The 22,364-nt window shown below is 41.6% G+C and overlaps 1 protein-coding gene across 27 annotated transcripts in view; it reads left to right on the forward strand.

The window, feature by feature from the left end:
• LOC145344414 (calcium/calmodulin-dependent protein kinase type II delta chain) overlaps window positions 1-21,465 on the forward strand; it is a 323,172-nt gene extending 301,707 nt beyond the window's left edge. For 14 of the 27 annotated variants that reach the window (XM_080191627.1, XM_080191636.1, XM_080191677.1 and 11 more), the window contains 4 exons: window positions 3,183-3,258; window positions 17,178-17,272; window positions 17,358-17,586; window positions 19,646-21,465. In XM_080191627.1, the coding sequence (XP_080047753.1) occupies window positions 3,183-3,258; window positions 17,178-17,272; window positions 17,358-17,586; window positions 19,646-19,649 (404 nt within the window). In that variant the 3' untranslated portion in view covers window positions 19,650-21,465. Of the gene's footprint in view, window positions 1-912; window positions 1,216-3,182; window positions 3,259-17,177; window positions 17,273-17,357; window positions 17,591-19,645 lie in introns of those variants that run through there. The other 13 variants (XM_080191547.1, XM_080191583.1, XM_080191597.1 and 10 more) reach the window with 3 other exon arrangements.
• The last annotated feature ends 899 nt before the right edge of the window (window positions 21,466-22,364 follow it).

A 22,364-nucleotide genomic window follows, 5' to 3' on the forward strand; every position in this document is an offset into this window, starting at 1 on the left:
TCAGCCGTGGTTGCACTCTCACCTATGAACTGGTTTGAATATACCTCACAGACTTGAGCACCTATTCTAGGCTGACACATTAGTTCAGCACTGAGGGAGTGCTACAGTGACAGAGGCAAGGTCTTTCAAATGGGATGTTAAAGTGAGTCCCCTTCTGCCCTCTGTTTATGACACTGTTTATGAAGAACACTAAGGAAGTTGTGTATAGTATTCTGGTCAATAATTATCCCTGAACTACCATCAAAAATAATCAGATCATTATCACATTACTGTTGACTTTGCTATGTCCAGGTTATTTGCAGCATTTCCCACATCACAACAGTGACTATACAGGTGGTACAGAGGTTAACACTGCTGCCTCACGGTGCCAGGGATGCAGGTTCGATTCCCAGTTTGGGTCGCTGTCAGTGTAGCATCTGCATGTTCTCCTCATGCCTGTGTGGGTTTTCTCCTGGTGCTCTGGTTTCCACCCACAATCCTAAAGATGTGTTGGTTATGTGCATTGGCCATGTTAAATTCTCCCTCTGTACCTGAACAGGTGTCAGAGTGTGTCGACTAGGGGATTTTCAGAGTAACTTCATTGCGTTGTTAATATAAGCCTATTTGTGATACTGATAAATAAATAAATAACATCAGAAGTACTTAATTGGCTATAAAGTGTTTTGGAATGACTTGAAGTAGTGGAAAGCACTATTTAAGTGCAAGACTTTTGTTTGTGGAGGAGTTGGACAGAAGAGCACATTCACTTTGTACTGGCATCTGAACAGAAAATGGAAGTTATTAAATCTTTCAATTAATGCTTTGAAAGCAATGTTAGTTTTTTTAAAAATTTGATTTTATGATTTTTGCTTTGTTTTATAATTTCATTCTTTGGCCTTTTTTCCTTCTCAATCCTTGCATGTCCAAGTACAGCCTGCATAAAGGAGTGTAACACAGGGAGGTTGTATTCCATTCGTTCATCACTCTCTCTCTCGTCTACATCTTCTTGCTGGTCTCCGTCCTCATTATGTCCCAGCAGTAAATCCTGCTGTCACTGTATCCTGAAGATTCTGGTCACGCTCTATCTTTTCACTTTTGTTTGCTCATATGTCGTGTTTCTTTCCATCAATTCAGTGACCCAGTGTTTAGAAAATGCAAATAATAACCAAAACGTACACTCGAAGAGCCATTGTTGTGAGTCAGAGCCCTCACAGACCACATCTTCCTCTCTTCAGTGTAAGTCAAGAAAAGAACAGTCCAAATGGTCCTGGAGATGACTAGTTTGGGGTATTAGACAACATTAAAGACCAATACCATTTTGGAAAGCTTTGACAGTACTTGGGCATCATAACAGCCATGTCCATTTTGCTCTAGTCCTTTTGGTTACGTTCAGCTTTGTGCTGGTCTGTTTCTATATGATAGTGTTAGCCATACACTAATGTTTCATCAGATTTCTGGTTGAAGTCGAGTGATGAAACTGCAGATGAACAACTCAAATGTAATTTTTCATTGTTGCCTCCTAAGGAAAATGTATAGCCGGAAGAGAGATACTGCATTTACTGTCCTCTGGACCTCTAGTTATTTTCATCCCCTTAATAGATTGCCAGTTAAACTCATCTCCCAGAAATATAACATTAAGTTTTCCTGGAATCTCATCACAACTTAGTCCCTTTGTGCAAAGTATCATTCTTGGCCTTCTCCAAGAGCAGTAACTCTTTCCAAAGTCTAACGCAATACTGCTAATTAGATCTTGCTATTATTCTGCATAACTGCACGATATGCTCTGCATCATTCACATCATTAATATAGATTGAAAATGAGGCCCTCACAGTGATCTCTGTGCAACTCCAGTTGTTTCAGTTTGCCACCCTGAAAATGACGTTGTTACCCCTATGCTTTGTAGTGAAGTAAACTGCAGAATATCTAATCTGTAAAGAGATTTTTAACTGAATCTGGTGTTGTTTTCCTGCATCTGTGTTGCATCGCCAGAGGAGAATATATGGAATTACTGAGTTTGAAGTTGACTTCTTAAAGTAATTCAAAGAGATTTGAACCCTCTGAGAACTTCTCATTGGGCATATTATTTCCTCCGTAAGCAAATCAGTAAGTGCCTTATGGGAACATTTGAATTCTAACTTCAGTTGTCCTTGCTATCATGTAGTTGGATACCCATTGATATCAAACCTGTTGCAACAACTGCCACATGAATGTAAAATATAGATGTATTTCCATCTACCTTGGCTATAATTACAGGACATTTCACTAACAAATTACAGTACTTTGCATTGAACACGTGTGCTGAGTGCAGTATGTTATCATATGATTTTTTTTATCAGCAACCAGCACAGTGACTGGTTGCTAAGAACCATTCCTAGATCTGTACATGAGCCCAAATACTGGCAGGAGTTTGAGGAAGCTTTCTGTTCCTGAGCAGCTATATGTGACTATTTACATCTGTAGCAATTCTGTTCCTAATGTAGTTTGAAGAAAAAGAGATGTTGTGCATTACTGGACTTTGAGATTATTGTCAGTGTGTATTAAGCAGCTTTCTTCCTGAATCCACTTGACTGGATTCTGTTGCGTTACTGAGAATTAATCAGGAAGTGATGAGCACGAAAACAGGTAGGAAATTATCCATCAAGACCAATTGGATGTTACAAATTAAGATGGCTGGCAGTAACACTCAGGAACTCAATATAAATTTAAGCCTCTAATATATTGACTTATTGCACATTTTCTTCAGTATATTTTGACAATGCATCTTTAAAAGGATGTTCAAGCATTTGACAAGTGTTTTTTGAGCTTATATCATTGTTTCTAAACACATATAATAATAGTTTTGTAGCATTGTGCAAATATCATGACAAAGATAAGACGTAGCATTTCTGGTTCAGTTTCTTCTCCAAATATAATTGCATGAAGTGCCCCTGTTACAAAAGAACGTTGAAAGTTATAAAAGCATGCACCATTTCTTCCTGGACTGTCATTTATTGAATTCCTGGCTTCTAAAATCAAAAAAATAATGTTTATCACTTATTCAGGGAGAAACTACCAGGGCAATGAGAGTATTGAACAGAAGAGACCAGGACAGGGAGGGAAGAGGAGACATCTGCTTTGTGATTTGACAACCTTGCTGGAAAGAGTTTTGTGCTTTTCTGGAAATCTTGACTTTTTAAAATAACATTGGCCCTGTTTATTCTTAGCACGCAAACAAGAAATTATTAAAGTTACAGAGCAACTGATTGAAGCCATCAACAATGGAGATTTTGAAGCATACACGTAAGTATTCATTTGATTCCTTTGTCCATACTAAATCAATTTATTCCAATTTGGAGCTGGTTATATAATGTAGTATGGTCTGAATGTTGCCATAGGATTGAAGTTAATTCATGTTACGCAAGGTGATTTTTTGAGTTAACGTTCCGAGCAGAAGTTCTCACCCACCAGAGTGAGTTTTATGATAATTTGATTGCCAGGCTCTGCATTTTTGTCTGTACATTTCTTCAATCACATGTTCAAGAGATTATCCCTTATGCTCAGTTTGATCCAAAAATTATGAAGTAATTCAGTTCTGATCGAACTTACCAGGAATTCCTAGTGGGGCAAACATTCTCCTTAGCAGAATGTTTACATGTAGCCAAGTGCTCTGGATATTATTGGTCATCATGCTCAAAGTTGGTCTTCCTTGTAACTCTCTATGGCTGCAATTTTAAGGTGGGGTTGGGAAAGAAGCATTGCAATTCCTGAAGCAGATGGTGATCCGAGAGGGTGCAGGATTTGGAGCAAGGGCTTACTTCTATGCATTTAACATTTCTGGTCAGTGGGTGGATATTTGATGGCAGAAGCTCACAGCTGGTGACCCATGGGAACAGTCCCTGGCAGTCAGTTGAGTGCTGCAAGAACTCCAGTGGTGATTGTGCACTTGTGTTTGGTGGGTAGCTGCAGAACTCACCATGCTCTGGCTAGCAGGGGAGGGGATGGTGAGCTTTCTTTCCTGGGGCAAAGGAGGCCTAAGGCTTGGTCCAGAAAGAAACTTCAGTAATGTTTTTCAAATTTACTTTTGATGATACTCCTCTGACATCTGGTTCCTGGCACAAACTAGGCCTTACCAGAAAGCCAACACTGTTCTCTTGTTCAGACTGTTAGAAGTCCCACAACACCAGGTTAAAGTCCAACAGGTTTATTTGGTAGCAAAAGCCACTAGCTTTTGGAGCGCTCACTGTTCCTTCATCCCTTGTTCAGATCCAAATAAAATTGCAGTCATGATTTGACGTCATCAGGTTCTGATCTGTCTAGTTTAAAAAAAGAGCCTGCTTCCTCACTGTGGATGTACTATTTATCTGCTGAAAAGAGAGTAAAAATAGGAACATAGGAAGGCAATGGGTTCAGAGATGTTCTGTGACTGGCCTTGTTTTAACTATCTCCCCTGCCCACTTTCCCATTATCATTCTGACCCCCTTGAGTGGCTGGCCTGGGAATTTCTTCTTCGTGATGAGAGAACCTAATTTTGTTAATGCATCTCGTCTATCCTGTCTGATCTTAAAAAAAACTTTCATTGCTTCATCTTACATCTCCTTTGTTGCACGTTTTGCCCAGTCAAATTAATAACCTAATAATTTACTTCCATCAAGTGCACTCCAGGGGATGCCTGATAATAGCTATTGATGACCAGTCCTTAATCTTAATTGTTCTTGACATCCCTTACATATCGATCGTAGTGCAAACCTGCATCCTGCGAGAAAGGGCACACAAACTCGTTAGCGTGCATGTACAGCAGGTAATTAGGAAAGTAAATGGAATGTTAGCCTTTACTGCAAGGGGAATAGGGTATTAAAGTGGTGCAATTGTATTACTTTATGCACCTAGAGTACTTTGGTCTCCTTACTTTAGGAGGAACTTACTTGCATTGGACGCAGTTCAGAGGAGCTTCACCAGATTTGTTCCTTAGGAAGGGTTGAGTACTTGAACCTATATTGATTGGAATTTAGAAAAATGAGAGGTATTCTTTTAGAAGACCCCTTTGTTTGTAACTAGGTGTTCACTAAGCCTATTAAAATCTCATGTTTCAGTAAGATTACCTCCGATCTAGATGGGAGTTAAAGGCAAGGAAGAGAAGCGGGAAAGTGGAGTTAAAGCCATAAATCAGATCATCCTTCATCTTGTTCAATGGTGATACTGGCTTGAGGGGTCAGATGGCCTATTCCAGGTCTTCTTTCTTATATTCTGACACTGGAACACCAAATTACATTCAGATTCAAATCACATGCAGATTACAGTTTGGATTCAGAATTAGTTCTAAAGTCAGAAAAGGGAGAAGCTAACAGATATCACTAGTAGATTCACAGTATTGATATATTCAGACAAAATATTTTTCAATTGAATGGTATTTGTTAGAATGGGGGGAATTCAGAAACGTTCAAAAAAGAGTAAATTTCTGCTAGTTAAACGTTTACTGAGTTGTTATTCTAATTATGTACAATACCATAACCATTCATGCGCACGTGTGTACACAAGGTCCAAATCTTCCGGTATCCAGATAGTCTGAAATTGGGTGTAAATTGGGACATGTGTGCCAGAATCCTACATGAGTCCTGTCATGCACACGTGCACTGAAATTGTCAGGCAAGTTTAATCTTCCGATGGGTTGATTTCCATAATGTGGAGATGCCAGTGTTGGACTGGGGTAAACGCAATAAGAAGTCTCTCAACACCAGTTTAAAGTCCAAGACGTTTATTTGGTAGCAAAAGCCACTTTTGCTACCAAATAACCCTATTGGACTTTAACCTGGTGTTGTGAGACTTCTTACTTAATCTCCATAGCCCAGGAACCTTCACAGACGAATTTCACACTGAGTTCAATATCAGAGATTTGGTCTGACTTGCATGCATAGTTAGCCTGGCAATGTAATGCTGGTTAATATCAAGTTTAACTCCTCAATTAGTTAGTTACCATATTTGAACTGAGTACAAAATTTAACCGGACAACATATCCCTATCCAATCTGACAATTCCTCATGCACCCATTCAAGTACACGATCCTCACAACTGGACTGCGACTCCCCCCTGACCTGCCTGCGGACCCCCACCACACTGACCTACCCACGGACCCCCCTCACACCGACTTGCCCCATGAACCCCCCCCCAACCGACCTGTCTGCGGACCCCGTCCCCCCCCCCTCAATTGACCTGCCTATGGGCCCCTCCCCACACACATCACTACCCCCCCACCCCCGACCGTGATTCCTCCACCTGCAACCCTTGACCCTGCTGCCCCTCACCCTCAATAAAGGGAGAATTAGAAAAGCACGTTATAACGAAAGGACCATCTGGGAATAATATTTTAAATGTTAAAAAGCACCTAATGAACTAAATGAGAGGTAGCAGTGCAGACAATGTGTTGTACCTGTGTTGTGTGAGAGCTGGTGGATCTCATTGCAAGCCACAGTGACTGCATCTGCAGAAAGTGTTTGCACCTCGAGGAACTTCAGCTCAGAGTTGATGAGCTGAAACCTGAGCTTCGGGCACTGCGACAGATCAGGGAGGGGGAGAGTTACCTTGATGCTGTGTTTCAGGCAGTCACACCTAAGAACTTCAAATTTGGCCACGGGTCGGAGACAGGTTAGTGTGACTATGAGCAAGGCAGGTAGAGGGATCCTGAATTTGGCATTGGAGGAGCCTCAGCTCTTGCCCTTGTGCAGCAGATACGAGGGGGCTTGCTCTCTGTGTGGATGAGGAAAAAGATTTTAGTGAGGATGAGCAAACTGAGCACTGCACCATGCACAGGATGTCAAGTGGGGGGAGCAAAAAATAAGGAATTCTATAATCGGGGTACACATAGCATCCTTTGTTGTGTTGTCTCCCTGGTGCCAGAGTAAGGGACATCTCGAACTGCTGGAAAGGATATTGGAGAGGGAGGAACCAGTTGTTGTGGTCCATGATGGGCCAACAACATAGGCAAGAGGTCCTGTTTGGGGAACATCAGAAATCAGGAACAAAATTAAAGAACAGGACCTCGAAGGTTATAATCTCTGGATTATTACTTGAGCCACGTGCAAATTGGCATAAAGATTAAAAAAATCAGAAAAGTAAACACGTGGCTAAAGGAGTGATGTGGGAAAGAGGCTTCCATTTCATGGAGTATTGGGACAAGAACGAGCTGTACTGTTGGGACAGGCTCCACCTGAACCGATTTGGGTCCAAAGTCCTTGCAGAAAGGCTAAATAAGGTGGTCACAGGGATTTCAAACAAGTAAAGGTGGGGAGGAGTGGTGTGGGGGAAGTCATTACAGTTTCAAAAACAAGTAACAGGAGAGATAATAAAGAAAAACAGTCAGGAATCCTACTTCGGATGTGTCATGTAATGGTAAAACTATTAGGAGTATATTGATTGAACCAGAAGAGAAATGTTAAACAGATAAATAAAGCATCAGTGCCGAGGGACAGGTTAGAATGTATGGCCCAAATAGGAGTCTATATATAAATGTATGTAGTGTAAGGAATGAGTTAAATGAGCTACAGGTACAAATTTAAATAGCAGATAATGATAATGGTAGCCATTACTGAGCCATGGCTTCAGGATATTGAAGTCTGGGAAGTAAATATTTGATTTGATTTATTATTGTCACATGTTATGGCATACAATGAAAAGTGTTGTTTCTTGCGAGGTATACAGACAAAACATACCATTCATAGAGTACTTGGGGAAGAAGGAAAAGAGAGGGTGCAAAAGGGTGAAGAGAATGATCAGCTTAATGTATATTAAGTCAATTCAAAAGTCTTGATGGCAGCAGAGAATAAGCTGGTCTTTGAGTCCATGTACCAGATTATAAGGTTTACAGTGCAGATAGAGAAAATGGTGAGGAGATGGTGTAGCCTTACTGATTAGAAATAAAATCACTTTAATGGTGAAGGGGAATATATTGAGGGGAAAGCATCAGTAGAGGCCTTATGGGTTGAACTGAGGAACAGTAAAGGACCTAAAACTGTCATACGTGTTGTGTATATATTCCCTGTTAGCTGCTTTGAAGTGCTAGATTGTATAAATGCAGAAATTAGACAAATGTGTAGTGAAGGCAGATTCATATTAATTTTAACTGTATTATTTTTACTTTAACATAGGGGATTTTTACTTTAACATAGATGGGACAAGCAAGCAAATGCCTGTCAGAAAGGTAGTTAAATTTTGGAGTGTGTCTGGGACAGTTTCCTGCAACAATGCCCTGGATGAAACAAGGGGACAAGCAATATTTGATTTAGTAATGAGTAATGTGGTGGATTTAATTAGTAACCTAATTGTGTGTGAATATTTATCAAATAGTAATCTTAGGATTTGAAAGAGAAAAACATAAATCAGCTATTAGAATTGTAGATTTAGATAAGGCTGACTTTAATGAGATGAGATGGAGACTGTCCACAATAAACTGGAAAAATCTGCTAATGGATAAAACAACGGACGAACAGAGAAGGATACATCTTCGGGCACGAGAACACCAGACCTAAGGGACACACTCGTGGGACAACAATATAAGAGAGCACGGGGTTTGAGGCCTTCACTCACCTTCAGGCAGTGGAGAGCACCAGACCTGAGAGGGACACGTTTCACCGCAACAGCCACTGTTTAGACAGCACGCTGAGAATAATCCAAGCTGATTGGTTAGTAATAAACTGATACTTTAAATAGTGGAAGCTAAAAGAAACATTATTTATTGGAAAAGTACTTATTATCTCTAGATTTGTTTTAGTCTGAGGCATGAATTTTACATTTAAGACAGGTCAGGTGAGGATAGCTGAGTGGATTGTGTCACTTGTCACATATGAGTCATCTTGGACATGACCAGTGGGTTAGAGGACCACATATGCAGGAAGTACCCCCAGCTACAGGAACTGGAGCTCTGGGTTTCAGAGCTTGAGCAGTGGCTGGAGACACTGTGGCACATCTGTGGATAGCAAGTTTGGAGAGATGGTCACACCACAGCTCACGGGACTAGAGGAAAAAAGGGAATGGGTGACCACCGAGCAGTCCAGGAAGAACAGGCAGGTGGTGCAGGAATCCATTCAGTATCCCATTTTGGAAGCTGCTGAGGCCACTGGTACCTAAGAGGAGTGCAGTCAGAGCCAAGCTTCTGGCACCACAAGTGGCTTGACTGAACAGCCAGGGAGGAAGAAAGAAAAAAGGAAGAGCAATAGCTATCGGGGCTTCATTAATCAGGGGCACAGACAGGTGTTTCTGTGGTCAATGACATGATTCCAGGATGGTGTATTGCTTTTCTGGTGCCAGGGTCAGGGATATCTCTGAATGGCTGCACATCATCTTGAATGGAGAGGGTGATGAGTTAGAGGTTGTGGTACATGTTGGTACCAGTGATGTAAGTAAACTAAAGAATGATGTCTTGCATCAGTTCAGGGAACTAGGCAGCAGATTAAAAAGCAGAACCTCTTTGGTTGTAATCTCCAGATTACTCCCAGTGCCATGTGCTAGCGAGTATAGAAATAGGAAAATAGAACAGATGAATGCTTGGCTCAAGGGTTGGTGCAAGAGGCAAGGTTTTTGATTCCTGTATTGCTGGGACCCTTTCTGGGGAAGGTGGAACTTGTACAAAAGGGATAGTTTGCATCTGAACAACAGTGGGGCCAGCATCCTTGTTTGCTAGTGTTGCTGGGAAACGTTTAAACCAGTCTGGCAGGGGGAGGGGGTCACACGCGTTAGTAAAATAGAGACACTTCATGCTATGGTAAAGGAAGCAAGTCAGAGTGAGTTCAGCTATGTTGAGTGTTAGGAGGATAAGATAAGGCTGAATGGTGTTTACTTTAATGCTAGGAGTGTAATAGGTAAGGCTGATGAGTTAAGGGTATGGATAGACACGTGGAAGTGTGATATTGTTGCCATCACAGAGACATGATTCAGAGAAGTGTAGGCCTAGCAACTCAACATTCTGTGTGGAAGAGGTTGGAGGTGGCATTTAAAAAGGAAATGGGGAGAATACAGATCCAACATGTTCCCTATATGGGAAAATGTAAGAATAACAAGTTTAGGGAACTCTGGATGTCTGGGATAATTCAGGACTGGATAAGGAAGAAGAGCAAGTCAAAAGGGAGCAATTCAGCTGAAGGGTATAGTAAGTGCAAGAAGCAATTTAAGAAAGCATTTAGAAGAGCAAGAAAGAGGTCATGAAAAGGGACTTGCAAAGAATATTAGGGAGAATCTTAAGATGTTCTATAAATACATTAAGGGGAAGAGGTTAACCAGGGAAAGGGTAGGGACTGTTAGAGACCAAAAGGGCAATCTGTGTGTGAAGCCGCAAGACATTGGAAGGGTGTAAAATAAATACTTCTCATCAGTTTGCACTCAGGAGGATAAAAGCAAATTACTGCGGATGCTGGAATCTGAAACCAAAAGAGAAAATGCTGGAGAATCTCAGCAGGTCTGGCAGCATCTGTAAGGAAAGAAAAGAGCTGACACAGGGTCGTCTGAACTTGATACATCAGCTCTTTTCTCCTTACAGATGTTGCCAGACCTGCTGAGATTTTCCAGCATTTTCTCTTTTGGTTGCACTCAGGAGGTGGAGGGTATAGATACAGATTTCGGGAAAATGGACTGAGGACCTTGAGCATTTTGACATAGGCAGTGAGGAGGTATTGGAGGCTTTTGACAGGCTTAAAAATGGACAAATTCCCAGGCCTGGATGAATTGCATCCCGGACTGCTGTGGGAGATGGGAGACAGGAAATTGCAGGGTTCTGATGCAAATTTTTAATTCCTCTCTGGCCATGGGGGATGTACAGTAAGAAGTCTCACAACACCAGGTTAAAGTCCAACAGATTTATTTAGTAGCATAAGCTTTTGGAGTGTCGTTCCTTCTTCAGGTTAGTGGGAGTTGTGTTCACAAACAAGGCAAATATATACACAAACTCAATTTACAAGATAGTTGTTGGAATGTGAGTCTTTACAGGTAATCAAGTCTGAAAGGTACAGACAATGTGAGTAGAGAGAGGATTAAGCACAAGTTAAAGAGATGTGTATTGTCTCCAGCCTGGACAGTTAGTGAGATTTTGCAAGTCGTGGGAGTTACAGATAGTGCGACATGAACCCAAGGTCCCAGTTGAGGCTGTCCTCGTGTGCGGAACTTGGCTATCAGTTTCTGCTCAGCGACTCTGTGTTTTCATGTGTCTTGAAAGCCGCCTTGGAGAACACTTACCCAAAGATCAGAGGCTGAATGCCCGTGACTGCTGAAGTGTTTCCTGACAGGAAGAGAACGTTCTTGCCTGGTGATTGTCGAGTGGTGTTCATTCATCTATCGTCGTAGTGTCTGCGTGGTCTCTCCAATGTACCATGCCTTGGGACATCCTTTCCTGTAGTGGGGGATGTGCCAGAGGACTGGAGGATGGCTAACGTGGTTCCGTTTCCAAGGAATTACAAACACAGTGAATCTCATGTCAATGGTAGGAAAACTGTTGGAGAAAATTCAGAAACGGAGAATTAATCTTCACTTGGAAAGGCATGGGTTGATTAGGGGTAGTCAGCACAGCTTTGTCAGAGGAAGGCCATGCCTAACAAATTTGATAGAATCTTTTAAAAAAGGTACTCAAGTGTGTGGGTGAGGAGAATGCTCAATGCTTGAATCCATCATCAAAGAAGAAATAGTGAGGCACCTGGAGAGGAATGGTTTGATAGAGCAGACGCAGCATGGATTCGTTAAGGGGAAGTCGTGTTTGACAAATTTATTGGAATTCTATGAGGATGTGACTAGTGCGGTAGACAGAGGGGAACCGGTGGATGTGGTGTTTCTCGATTTTCAAAAGGCGTTTGATAAGGTGCCGCACAAAAGGTTGCTTCAGAAGGTTAGGGGGCATGGAGTTGGGGGTAAGGTGTTAGCTTGGATAGAGGATTGGTTGTCTAATAGGAGGCAGAGAGTTGTTATCGGTGGGTGCTATTCTGATTGGCGGTTGGTGACTAGTGGAGTGCCGCAGGGATCAGTGCTGGGGCCTCAGCTATTTACCATTTATATAGATGATCTGGAGAAGGGGGCTGAGTGTAGGGTGATGAAATTTGCCGATGACACAAAGATGAGTGGAAAAGCAAATTGCATGGAGGGGGTGGAAAGTCTGCAGAGGGATCTGGATAGGCTGAGCGAGTGGGCGAGGACCTGGCAGATGGAGTACAATGTTAGCAAGTGTGAGGTTATCCACTTTGGCAGGAATAATAGTAGGAGGGATTACTATTTAAAGGGCGGAAAGCTGCAGCATGCTACGGTGCAGAGGGACCTGGGGGTCCTTGTGCATGAGGCGCAAAAACCCAGTCTGCAGGTGCAACAGGTGATCAAGAAGGCGAATGGGATGCTGGCCTTTATAGTGAGGGGTATAGAATATAAAAGCAGCGAGGTCTTGCTGCAATAGTACAGGGCACTGGTGAGGCCGCAGCTGGAGTACTGTGTGCAGATTTGGTCGCTGCACTTGCACAAGGATATTTTAGCCTTGGAGGGAGTGCAGAGGAGGTTCACTAGGCTGATACCGGAGATGAGAGGGTTAGACTATGAAGAGAGACTAAATAGACTGAGTCTGTACTCGTTGGAGTTTAGAAGGATGAGGGGGCATCTTATAGAGACATATAAGATAATGAAAGGGATGGGTAGGGTAGAGGTAGAGAGATTCTTCCCGCTTAGAAAGGACAGCAGGACTAGAGGGCACAGCCTCAAGACAAGGAGGGAGCAGTTTAGAACGGAGTTGAGGAGGAACTTCTTCACTCAAAGGGTGGTGAATCTCTGGAATTCTCTGCCCGTTGAAGTGGTGGAGGCTACCTCGCTAAATATATTTAAGACGCTGGTAGATAGGTTTTTGACAGACAAGGGAATTAAGTGTTATGGGGAGAAAGCGGGAAAGTGGAACTGAGCCACTTCAGATCAGCCATGATCTTATTGAATGGCGGGGCAGGCTCGAAGGGCTAGATGGCCTACTCCTGCTCCTACTTCTTATGTTCTTAAGTAGTTAATGTGGATTTAAGCAAAACCTTTGACAAGACTGAGAGGCACGTGAAACTCAGGGAAACTTGGTGAGGTAGATCTGAAATCGGCTTCATAATAGGGCACAAAGGATGGTGAGAAGGCTGTTTGTTTGTGTGACCCGAGGGTTACCACAAGGTTCAGTGCTGGGTCCCTTATTGTTTGTTATATACATAAATTATATACATGAGAATGTGGAGAGAATGATAAGTAAGTTTGCAGATGATTCCAAGATTGGTAGCAGTTAATAGTGAAGAAGAAGTTCAAAGGTTGCAGGAAGATGTAGATGGTTTGGTCAGATGGGCAGAGTGTTGGCAGATGGTATTTAACCCTGGTAAGTGCCAGGTGATGCACTTTGAAAGAAGAAACAAGACAAGGGAGTATTTAATGAATGGCAGGACATTAGGAAGCTCAGAGAAACAGCTAGATCTTGGGTTAATCATTCACAGATCCCTGAAGGCAGCCCAGCAGGTGATTGATTGATTTATTATTGTCACATGTATTGGAATACAGTGAAAAGTATTGTTTCTTGTGAGTTGTTACAGACCAAACATACCGTTCATATGGGAGAAGGAAAGGATGGGGCGCAGATATGGTGTTACAATTACTGATAGGGTGAAGAGAAAGAGCAGTGTAGGACCATTCAAAAGTTTGGCACCAGAGAAGAAATTGTTCTTAAGGTGAATAGGATAGTTAAGAAGGCATACGGGACACTTGCTTTTATCAGTTGTGGAATAGAGTATAAGAGCAAGGAGGTAATGTTGGAGCTGTACTAAATGTTGATTAGGCCATAGCTGAAGTGTGTATGAAGTTCTGGTCACCTCACTACAGGAAGGATGTGATTACATTAGAGGAGGGGCAGGGGGCGGTTCATCAGGGTGTTGTTTGGGATGGAGCATTTGAGCTATGAAAAGAGACTTGATAGGCTGGGTTGTTTACTTGGAGCAGAGAAAGCTGAGAGGTGACCATGATTGAGATGTATAAGATTGTGAGGGGTATGAACAGGGTGACTAGGAATCAGCTGTTCCCCTGGGTTGAGGGGTCAGTCACGATGGGGCATAGTTTTAGAGTGAGGGGCAGGAAACTCAGAGAGCATTTGAGAAAAAAATTCACTCGGTGGTGAGAATCTGGAATGCACTGCCTGGGAGGGTAGTGGAGACAGGAAAACTTACAACTTTAAAAAATATTTGTATGAGCACTTGAAATATCATAAAATTCAAGGATGTGGGACAAGTGATGGAAAATGGGATTAGTGCACCTTTAGTGGTGGTTACTGTCGGTGCGGACTTGATAGGTCAAAGAGCTTTCTCTGCACTGTACGATTCTGCAATGTTCAAAGAAACAATTTATGCACCAGTTTATACCACTGAGAAGGAAAAGCATAAGTTCACAGAAAAACAGCCCCATACAACTAAAGAGATAAAGGACAGCATAAAACTAAAAGAAAGGGCTTACAAAAATGCAAAAAAAAAGCACAGATCCTGCTAAATAGGAAAGCTACAAAGACAGCAAAGGGCCATGAAACAGCGTAAAAGATCCACTACAAAGAATTATGAAAGGAAACTTGCAAGGTACTTTTCATAAAGGTAAAGTGCGTCCCCTGACCCCACTGCAATCCCTGAGCAGAGTTCTCCTGACCACCTCCCCCCATGACCTCTGACGAAACTTCCCCCTCCTGACCCAAATACACTCTCCCCTGATGCGACTAAGCCCCTCAATCCCACTACATTCCTCACCATGACTCCTTCCACCCTGAATATGCCCTTCCAACCAAGTTGCACCAGTCCCTGACCATACTATGCCATCCCACTGTCCCCCCACTCCACCAACTGCATCAGACCAGTCCACCACACTGACACAACTACTGCCCTGACCCAACAATTGTCCTAACCTACCATCCTAAACAACCAACACCACCTGACTATGTTCTGACATAACCCACTTGCCTACTCTCCATTCATCAACTCTTTATTCACCTACCCACCCATTTACCTGCTCCTTGCAAACCTTGAGACTGAAACAAAAATTTGCCTGAATGTGGCAGCTTCTATTGTGAAATGGGAGTGTATCCTGTCTTTTTTTTATTGCATTCAGTGGTTTTCCCTGTGGATGGTTTGCACTGACCCAACTAGATGATAAATAGCGAAAGGATTGGGTTACAGAATATGGGCCAAATTCAGTTCTCAGTTTGTCTACTGAGTTAATAAAAAGCAGGTTTATTGTAACACCAAGTAATTTAGATCAGGACATCTTGACACCTTTCATAGAGGAAAATTCTGTTGTCTCCAAGTAGCATGCTCCACTTGCTCACCAACAAAGGCTTAATATAGCTCCAAGAGCAGATGTTTATTTTAAATAATCATTTTCAAAACCCTTTGTACTCCGTTTCAAAATACTTTCTGGTAGGGCACATCCACTAAGTAAATACAAAACTACTTTGATCTTTCAAACCCCTCCAGGTCACCACATTTTGTAATATTGCTAAGGACCTAATTTAAAAACAACATACTTCTTCCTAATGCCATTGTATCCTCATTTCTATTGGTACAACTTTTAAACTTCACAAGGACTACTTACTTTTTGAGACCTGAATGCACGTTAAGAACTGGTGGACGTTTGTGACAACACTATATGGAAATTGGCATCCCTTGGTATTACCAGCAATGTCACGATTGGCACAAACCAATACTCGAAAGGCAATAAGAACATAAGAACATAAGAAATAGGAGCAGGAGTAGGCCATCTAGCCCTTCGAGCCTGCCCCGCCATTCAATAAGATCATGGCTGATCTGTCGTGGTTCAGTTCCACTTTCCCGCCCTCTCCCCATAACCCTTAATCCCCTCTCTTATCAAGAACCCATCAACCCGCTTCTTAAAAATATTTAGCGAGGCAGCCTCCACCACTTCAACGGGCAGAGAATTCCAGAGATTCACTACCCTTTGAGTGAAGAAGTTCCTCCTCAACTCCGTTCTAAACCGCCTCCCCTTTATCTTGAGGCTGTGCCCCCTAGTCCTACTGTCTTTTTTGAGCGGGAAGAGTCTCTCCACCTCTATCCTATCCATCCCATTCATCATCTTATATGTCTCAATGCGATCTCCCCTCATTCTTCTGAACTCTAACGAGTACAAGCCTAGTTTATTCAGCCTCTCCTCATAGCTCAACCCCCTCAACTCCGGTATCAGCCTAGTAAACCTCCTCTGCACTCCCTCCAAGGCCAAAATATCCTTGCGCAGGTGCGGCGCCCAAAACTGCACACAGTACTCCAGCTGCGGCCTCACCAATGCCCTATACAGCTGCAGCAAGACCTCCCTACTTTTATATTCAATCCCCCTCGCTATGAAGGCCAGCATCCCATTCGCCTTCCTGACCACCTGCTGCACCTGCAAGCTGGGTTTTTGCGACTCATGCACAAGGACCCCGAGGTCCCTCTGCACCGTCGCCTGCTGCAGTTTTTCGCCTCGTAAGTAATAGTCCTTCCTACCATTCTTCCTACCAAAGTGGACCACCTCACACTTGCCAACATTAAATTCCATTTGCCATTTCCTGGCCCATTCGCCCAGCCTATCTAGATCCTTCTGCAGACTCTCCACACCCTCCGCACAATTTGCCTTTCCCCCAATCTTGGTGTCATCAGCAAGTTTCGACACCATACACTCGGTTCCCTCTTCCAGATCATCTATATAAATGGTAAATAGCTGAGGCCCCAGCACCGACCCCTGGGGCACCCCACTAGTCACCAACCGCCAATCCGAATAGCACCCATTGACCCCCACTCTCTGCCTCCTATTTGACAACCAATCCTCTATCCATGCTAACACCCTACCCCCAACTCCATGTCCCCTGACCTTCTGCAATAACCTCTTGTGAGGTACCTTGTCAAACGCCTTCTGAAAATCCAGAAAGACCACATCCACCAGCTCTCCTCTATCCACTGCCCTAGACACATCCTCATAGAACTCCAGTAAATTTGTCAGACACGACTTCCCTTTAATGAAACCGTGTTGCGTCTGCCCTATCAAGCAATTCCCTTCAAGATGCCTTGCAATTTGATGGAATATTTTCTTAATGATGAGAGACTAAGAGTTGCGAAAGATCAAAGGGATTTGGGTGTCCATTACAAAAATCATTAAAACCAATACATAGTACAAGAGGTGAATGTGATGTTAAATTTGAACAATATTCCGATTTGAATTTTATTTTGCAGGAAGATTTGTGACCCAGGACTCACTGCATTTGAACCGGAAGCATTGGGTAACTTGGTTGAAGGAATGGACTTCCACAGGTTTTACTTTGAAAATGGTACATAATGTGGACATTATTCCTAGCATTGTAAGGTGTTTTGGTCTGGTTTCATTCTTAAATATATGTGCGCCTCTTTTTCTAGCTTTATCCAAGAACCACAAGCCAATTCACACCATTATATTGAATCCTCATGTCCATCTGATTGGTGATGATGCAGCCTGCATTGCATACATCCGCCTCACGCAATACATCGATGGCAGTAGCATGCCAAAAACTATGCAGACCGAGGAAACCAGAGTCTGGCATCGCCGTGATGGAAAGTGGCAAAACGTTCACTTCCACCGCTCAGGAGCCCCATCTGTACCTGTCAAGTAAGCTGAATTTCTGTATTAGTAGAAAGAAATTACATGATTAATAATAATGAACAATAAAATGAGAAATTCTTGATTTACAGAAAAACATTTTTTTTCTAATAAAATAAGATTCATATTGCAGCTTTATAACAAATGAATCATAAGTGATACATAATAAAGTTGCGGACAGTATAGAAAAAAGATTTTCATTTTAGGGAGTTAATCTTACATTGTGTGTCCTTTTGTAACATGACTCAGTGTTTGAAGTTAAGCGTTCTGTTTCGTAGCGAAGATTCATAGCAATTTGAAGCACAGCATTTATTTGAAAATTTAAAACTCTATTTAAGACTCATTGCATCAGACTGTATAGGGCATTGGTGAGGCCGCAGCTGGAGTACTGTGTGCAGTTTTGGGCGCCGCACCTGCGCAAGGATATTTTGGCCCTGGAAGGAGTGCAGAGGAGGTTTACTAGGCTGATACCGGAGTTGAGGGGATTGAACTATGAGGAGAGGCTGAATAAACTAGGCTTGTACTCGTTAGAGTTTAGAAGAATGAGGGGAGATCTCATTGAGACGTATAAGATGATGAATGGGATGGATAGGATAGAGGTGGAGAGACTCTTCCCGCTCAAAAAAGACAGTAGGACTAGGGGGCACAGCCTCAAGATAAAGGGGAGGCGGTTTAGAACGGAGTTGAGGAGGAACTTCTTCACTCAAAGGGTGGTGAATCTCTGGAATTCTCTGCCCGTTGAAGTGGTGGAGGCTGCCTCGCTAAATATTTTTAAGAAGCGGGTTGATGGGTTCTTGATAAGAGAGGGGATTAAGGGTTATGGGGAGAGGGCGGGAAAGTGGAACTGAGCCACAACAGATCAGCCATGATCTTATTGAATGGCGGGGCAGGCTCGAAGGGCTAGATGGCCTACTCCTGCTCCTATTTCTTATGTTCTTATGTTCACTTAAAATGTAACTATTTTTGTTTGAGAATCTGTAATACCTGAGCAAAAAGATGCATGGGAGTGGGAGGCAGGGAAGTATAATTTGTGATATGTTGCTGACCCATGTTGCAACTGAAACAGCTCAGTAGTTCCTTCACATGTCCTCAGCTTGGTTTATTTCCAGTGACAGTCACACAGAATGCTGTCTAGTTTTATCTTCCAAAGTCTTTGAAGTAGGCCACAACATTAATGTTTAAGCTTTTCCCATTTTCGGCTTTCTTACAACAGTGCTGCATCTTTTCATATTAATTGAACACACATTAATTGGCTTAACATTCCTTTCCAGCCATTTGTAGCATTCAGTGGCGTGTTTGCATTTCATATAACTTGAGGACCTAAATTTATGCTGACGCTTCAGGCAGTACAGCAGTCTTGTGGTTCATCAAGAGGAGACATTGTATCAGTTCATTTTCTGTTTTGAGGCAAATCTAATTCATCCTTCGGCATTATTTAAAGAAGAACTGGATAGTTCTCCTTTGGAGTTTTGGCAAATAGTTGTCCTTCAACCGACATCATTAGTGACTGATAATCAGTCATGTGTCTTATTGCTGCCTGTGAGACATTGCTGTGCACATGTTGGCAGTTGTTCTACCACACTGCAGCAGTGATTACACTTTCATAGTAAATAATTGTCTATGAAATACTTTTGGATGTCCCAAAAACATGAAAGGCATTTTAAAAATAATTTACTTGAATCTATATAAACTGACCAAAAACCTTTTCCATTAAAAGAAGATAAAAGACAAGTATATATACTTGCCTTTTAAACAATCAGACTTGAAGGGAAAACTATTTGATTCTAACATTTATAGGGTAGAGAAATAGCAAGGATAGGAAGAAAGCTGCCCCGCCTAACCCAAACCTTAATGGCCTGTTTAAAAATATTCATGTGAGGGAACACAAGGGTACAGAAGGAGTTAATTTGTTATCTGTACTGTTTTAAAAAAAACATTTGAATTGTATGTTCCCTGCTCGTGATCATGATTAAATTGGGATGAGAGGATTTGTTTAATTTTGTTTCGCTCAATTCTTGGCTGTATTGTAATAGGAGAACTTGAATTTTATCTCTCTTTTTTGTTTTAGCTAAAAAGAACTGGTGCCACTGCTGGATTTTCAGCACTCTGTGGACTGGAAGATCACAATCACATTCTACGCACTTCCAGTCTATTTTAAAGCATGTTTCTGAATGCATGAAGCTCTGACGGTGCACTTGTGACATGTCCTTTACTGTTAATTCCATCCGTAAATTTTTTTGTTTACACCTCATGAGAAGAAATGTTGCAAGGAGATCATAACCAAAGGAAGGAAAAATGTCGAAAGTACTTTTTAATCCTTCATTTATGCCAGGTTTCTTAACTTGTTATAATTGTAAACATTTAAATAAAGTTGTATTTTTTCTGGATTGCAAATATTTTAAAAGCTACTGTAACCCTCCCCCCTTGATCTGTATAAGAAAATATTGTAAGTGGGCCCATTTTCATTTTCTGAGTATAGGAATACTTTTGTAATATATATATAGAAGATGTCCTTAAGGTGGCAGGGCACTGTTACATGCAGTTCCAAAACTTGTTTTACAAGCTGGAATTATCCAGTCAGGGCTGGCTGTATCAGCCTAGAAAGAAACACCTAATACAGTAGCTGAACAGCCTTTTTCATTCAATTTCTTCCCCCCTCCCCCCCAGCTGAAACAACTGAGAAAATACCTTTTTAAAAAGAAAAAGTAAATTTTTTTGATGTGCTAGTGCTACTACTGGTCTTTTATTTGTTGTATTTCATCTGTCATCAGCTAGAATTGATTTTAAGTTGATACTTTATTCGGTTTGGGTGCAATACACTTCAGGAAATCAAGCTTGCTTTCATTATAGTGATGTGAAGATTGTGATTTGAGTCAACTGCTTATTGCTTTGGTGGGATTAGAGCTTAGAATTTTGTGAACTATGTTAATCTGCTTGCTGGTAGGCACGCATAGTATCAGATTTAACAAAGAAACACAACACCTTGGAACTTAAAACACCGAACATAGTGGATCTCTGTGATGTACATGCATCATTTATATAAGAACTTCCTTGTCTAGGCAGCTGATCAAACTCAAATCATTTTTAACTTTTTATTTGTCTCCAACGGACACGGGGATTGATGCTTTTGATGTCATCCGTGATAAAATTGGTTATTGATACTTTGTGAACTGGATGATTTTTGCTTATGCTTCTGTATATTTGTGAAATGTTCTTGTAAAAGATCCAAGTTACCAGATCTGTCTTTTTTTTGGGAGGAATGATTCCTCCATTTTAAATGCTTGTTTCTTCGCTGTTGTATACTTATAGGGTTATACTGCAGTGCTGAATAGTGCATGGACTCTCAATTAGTGTTTTCAGTGATTGTTGGCAACCATCAGACTCTCTCAGTGGTCAGTTCCTGGCAGAATTTGTTTACTTATATTGTGTGTTTGTTAGTCACCCAAAAATAATACAGTTAGCTGATGTTACTGTTAACTAGATGGCAAAGTCTACCCATTACATGGATTCAGAAATTGTGTTTTAATAAGCATGTATATTTATGGGCCATATTAATCTGCCAATAAGATCTATGAAAAATAGAAATATCTTCATTTTCTTTTTTGGTGACTGGCTGTAGTAACATAAGTGTATTGAAATCTATATGTGTAATCTTGACATTTTAATACCACATATGGTGTTAAAGTAGTATTAAAGACCAAGTCTGTCTTCCATACCCAATTCTGAAGAGCGGTGATTGGTTTTTCCACCACAATTGAAATGATACTTAAGTTCTGTCATTCTGCAAAGCTGCTGTTTATCATATGGGACACAGTGTACAGAGTTCTTGCCATAATGGTAAATGATTGATATATTAAAAGAAAATAAATTTGTGATTATTTCTCCTGATTAGCTATTCTCTGTGGTATGTGGATTTTTTAAATAGTTTTTAATCTGAATGTTTGAATGAGAAATGTGAGATAACTTAGAACTTGAGTTTCTGTCTCAGGGAATCAAGGTGGCTCAAAATGTTTCAAGTCTGTCATTACAGGCTGGGATTTTTTTCTAGCAGGGTAAAGATGTAGAGTTAGCCCCATCTAGCAGGCTCAATGGGCTTAATGATCTCCTTCTGCGCTGTAGGAATTCCATGAAAATACATTTTATTGAGAACAGAAAATTGTTTTAATGGCTATATAATAAAGGTTTAGATTCTCTGCAGTAAATCGTGCCAAGTATGGTCATAGGGTCTAGTCTCACTGCAGAGCAAAAACATAATGGCAATTATGTTGCAGTATGGAGTGAATGCTGCGAAGATGGAAGGGGCCTAATTTGAAGATGAGATGCTGTTCTTTAACCTACGATTGTGCTTCATTGGAACAATGCAGCAGACCATAGTCAGAGTGGGAAGAGTAAATAAATTAAGCAGCAGCCAGAGGTTTTTGAGGTCACGCTTGCAGATTGAACTGAGACTTCAATTAAGTGGTTATTCGATCTACGTTTCCCAATACAAAGGAGACTGTATTGTGAGCAGTATTTAACACTAATGTTAAATTGAAAGAAATACAGGTAACTTGTTTTGGAAATGGAACAGAAAAGAACAAGGGCCTTATCAACAAGGGTGTCCTCACTTGACAAAAAGAAGACATGACAGATACAACAGAGACCATGAAATTGGATGAATGTAACAGCAACCTAGAAGTAGGCTATTTGCCTGCCCTGCCTTTCATTTTGATCATTGCTGATCATATTCAATATCCCCCCACATACACATACACACACACACACACACACACAAAACATGCCTTTAG

Source organism: Carcharhinus amblyrhynchos, chromosome 1, assembly GCF_965287045.1.
Source record: "Carcharhinus amblyrhynchos chromosome 1, sCarAmb.v2.hapA, whole genome shotgun sequence".
NCBI classification, from domain to species: Eukaryota; Metazoa; Chordata; class Chondrichthyes; order Carcharhiniformes; family Carcharhinidae; genus Carcharhinus; species Carcharhinus amblyrhynchos.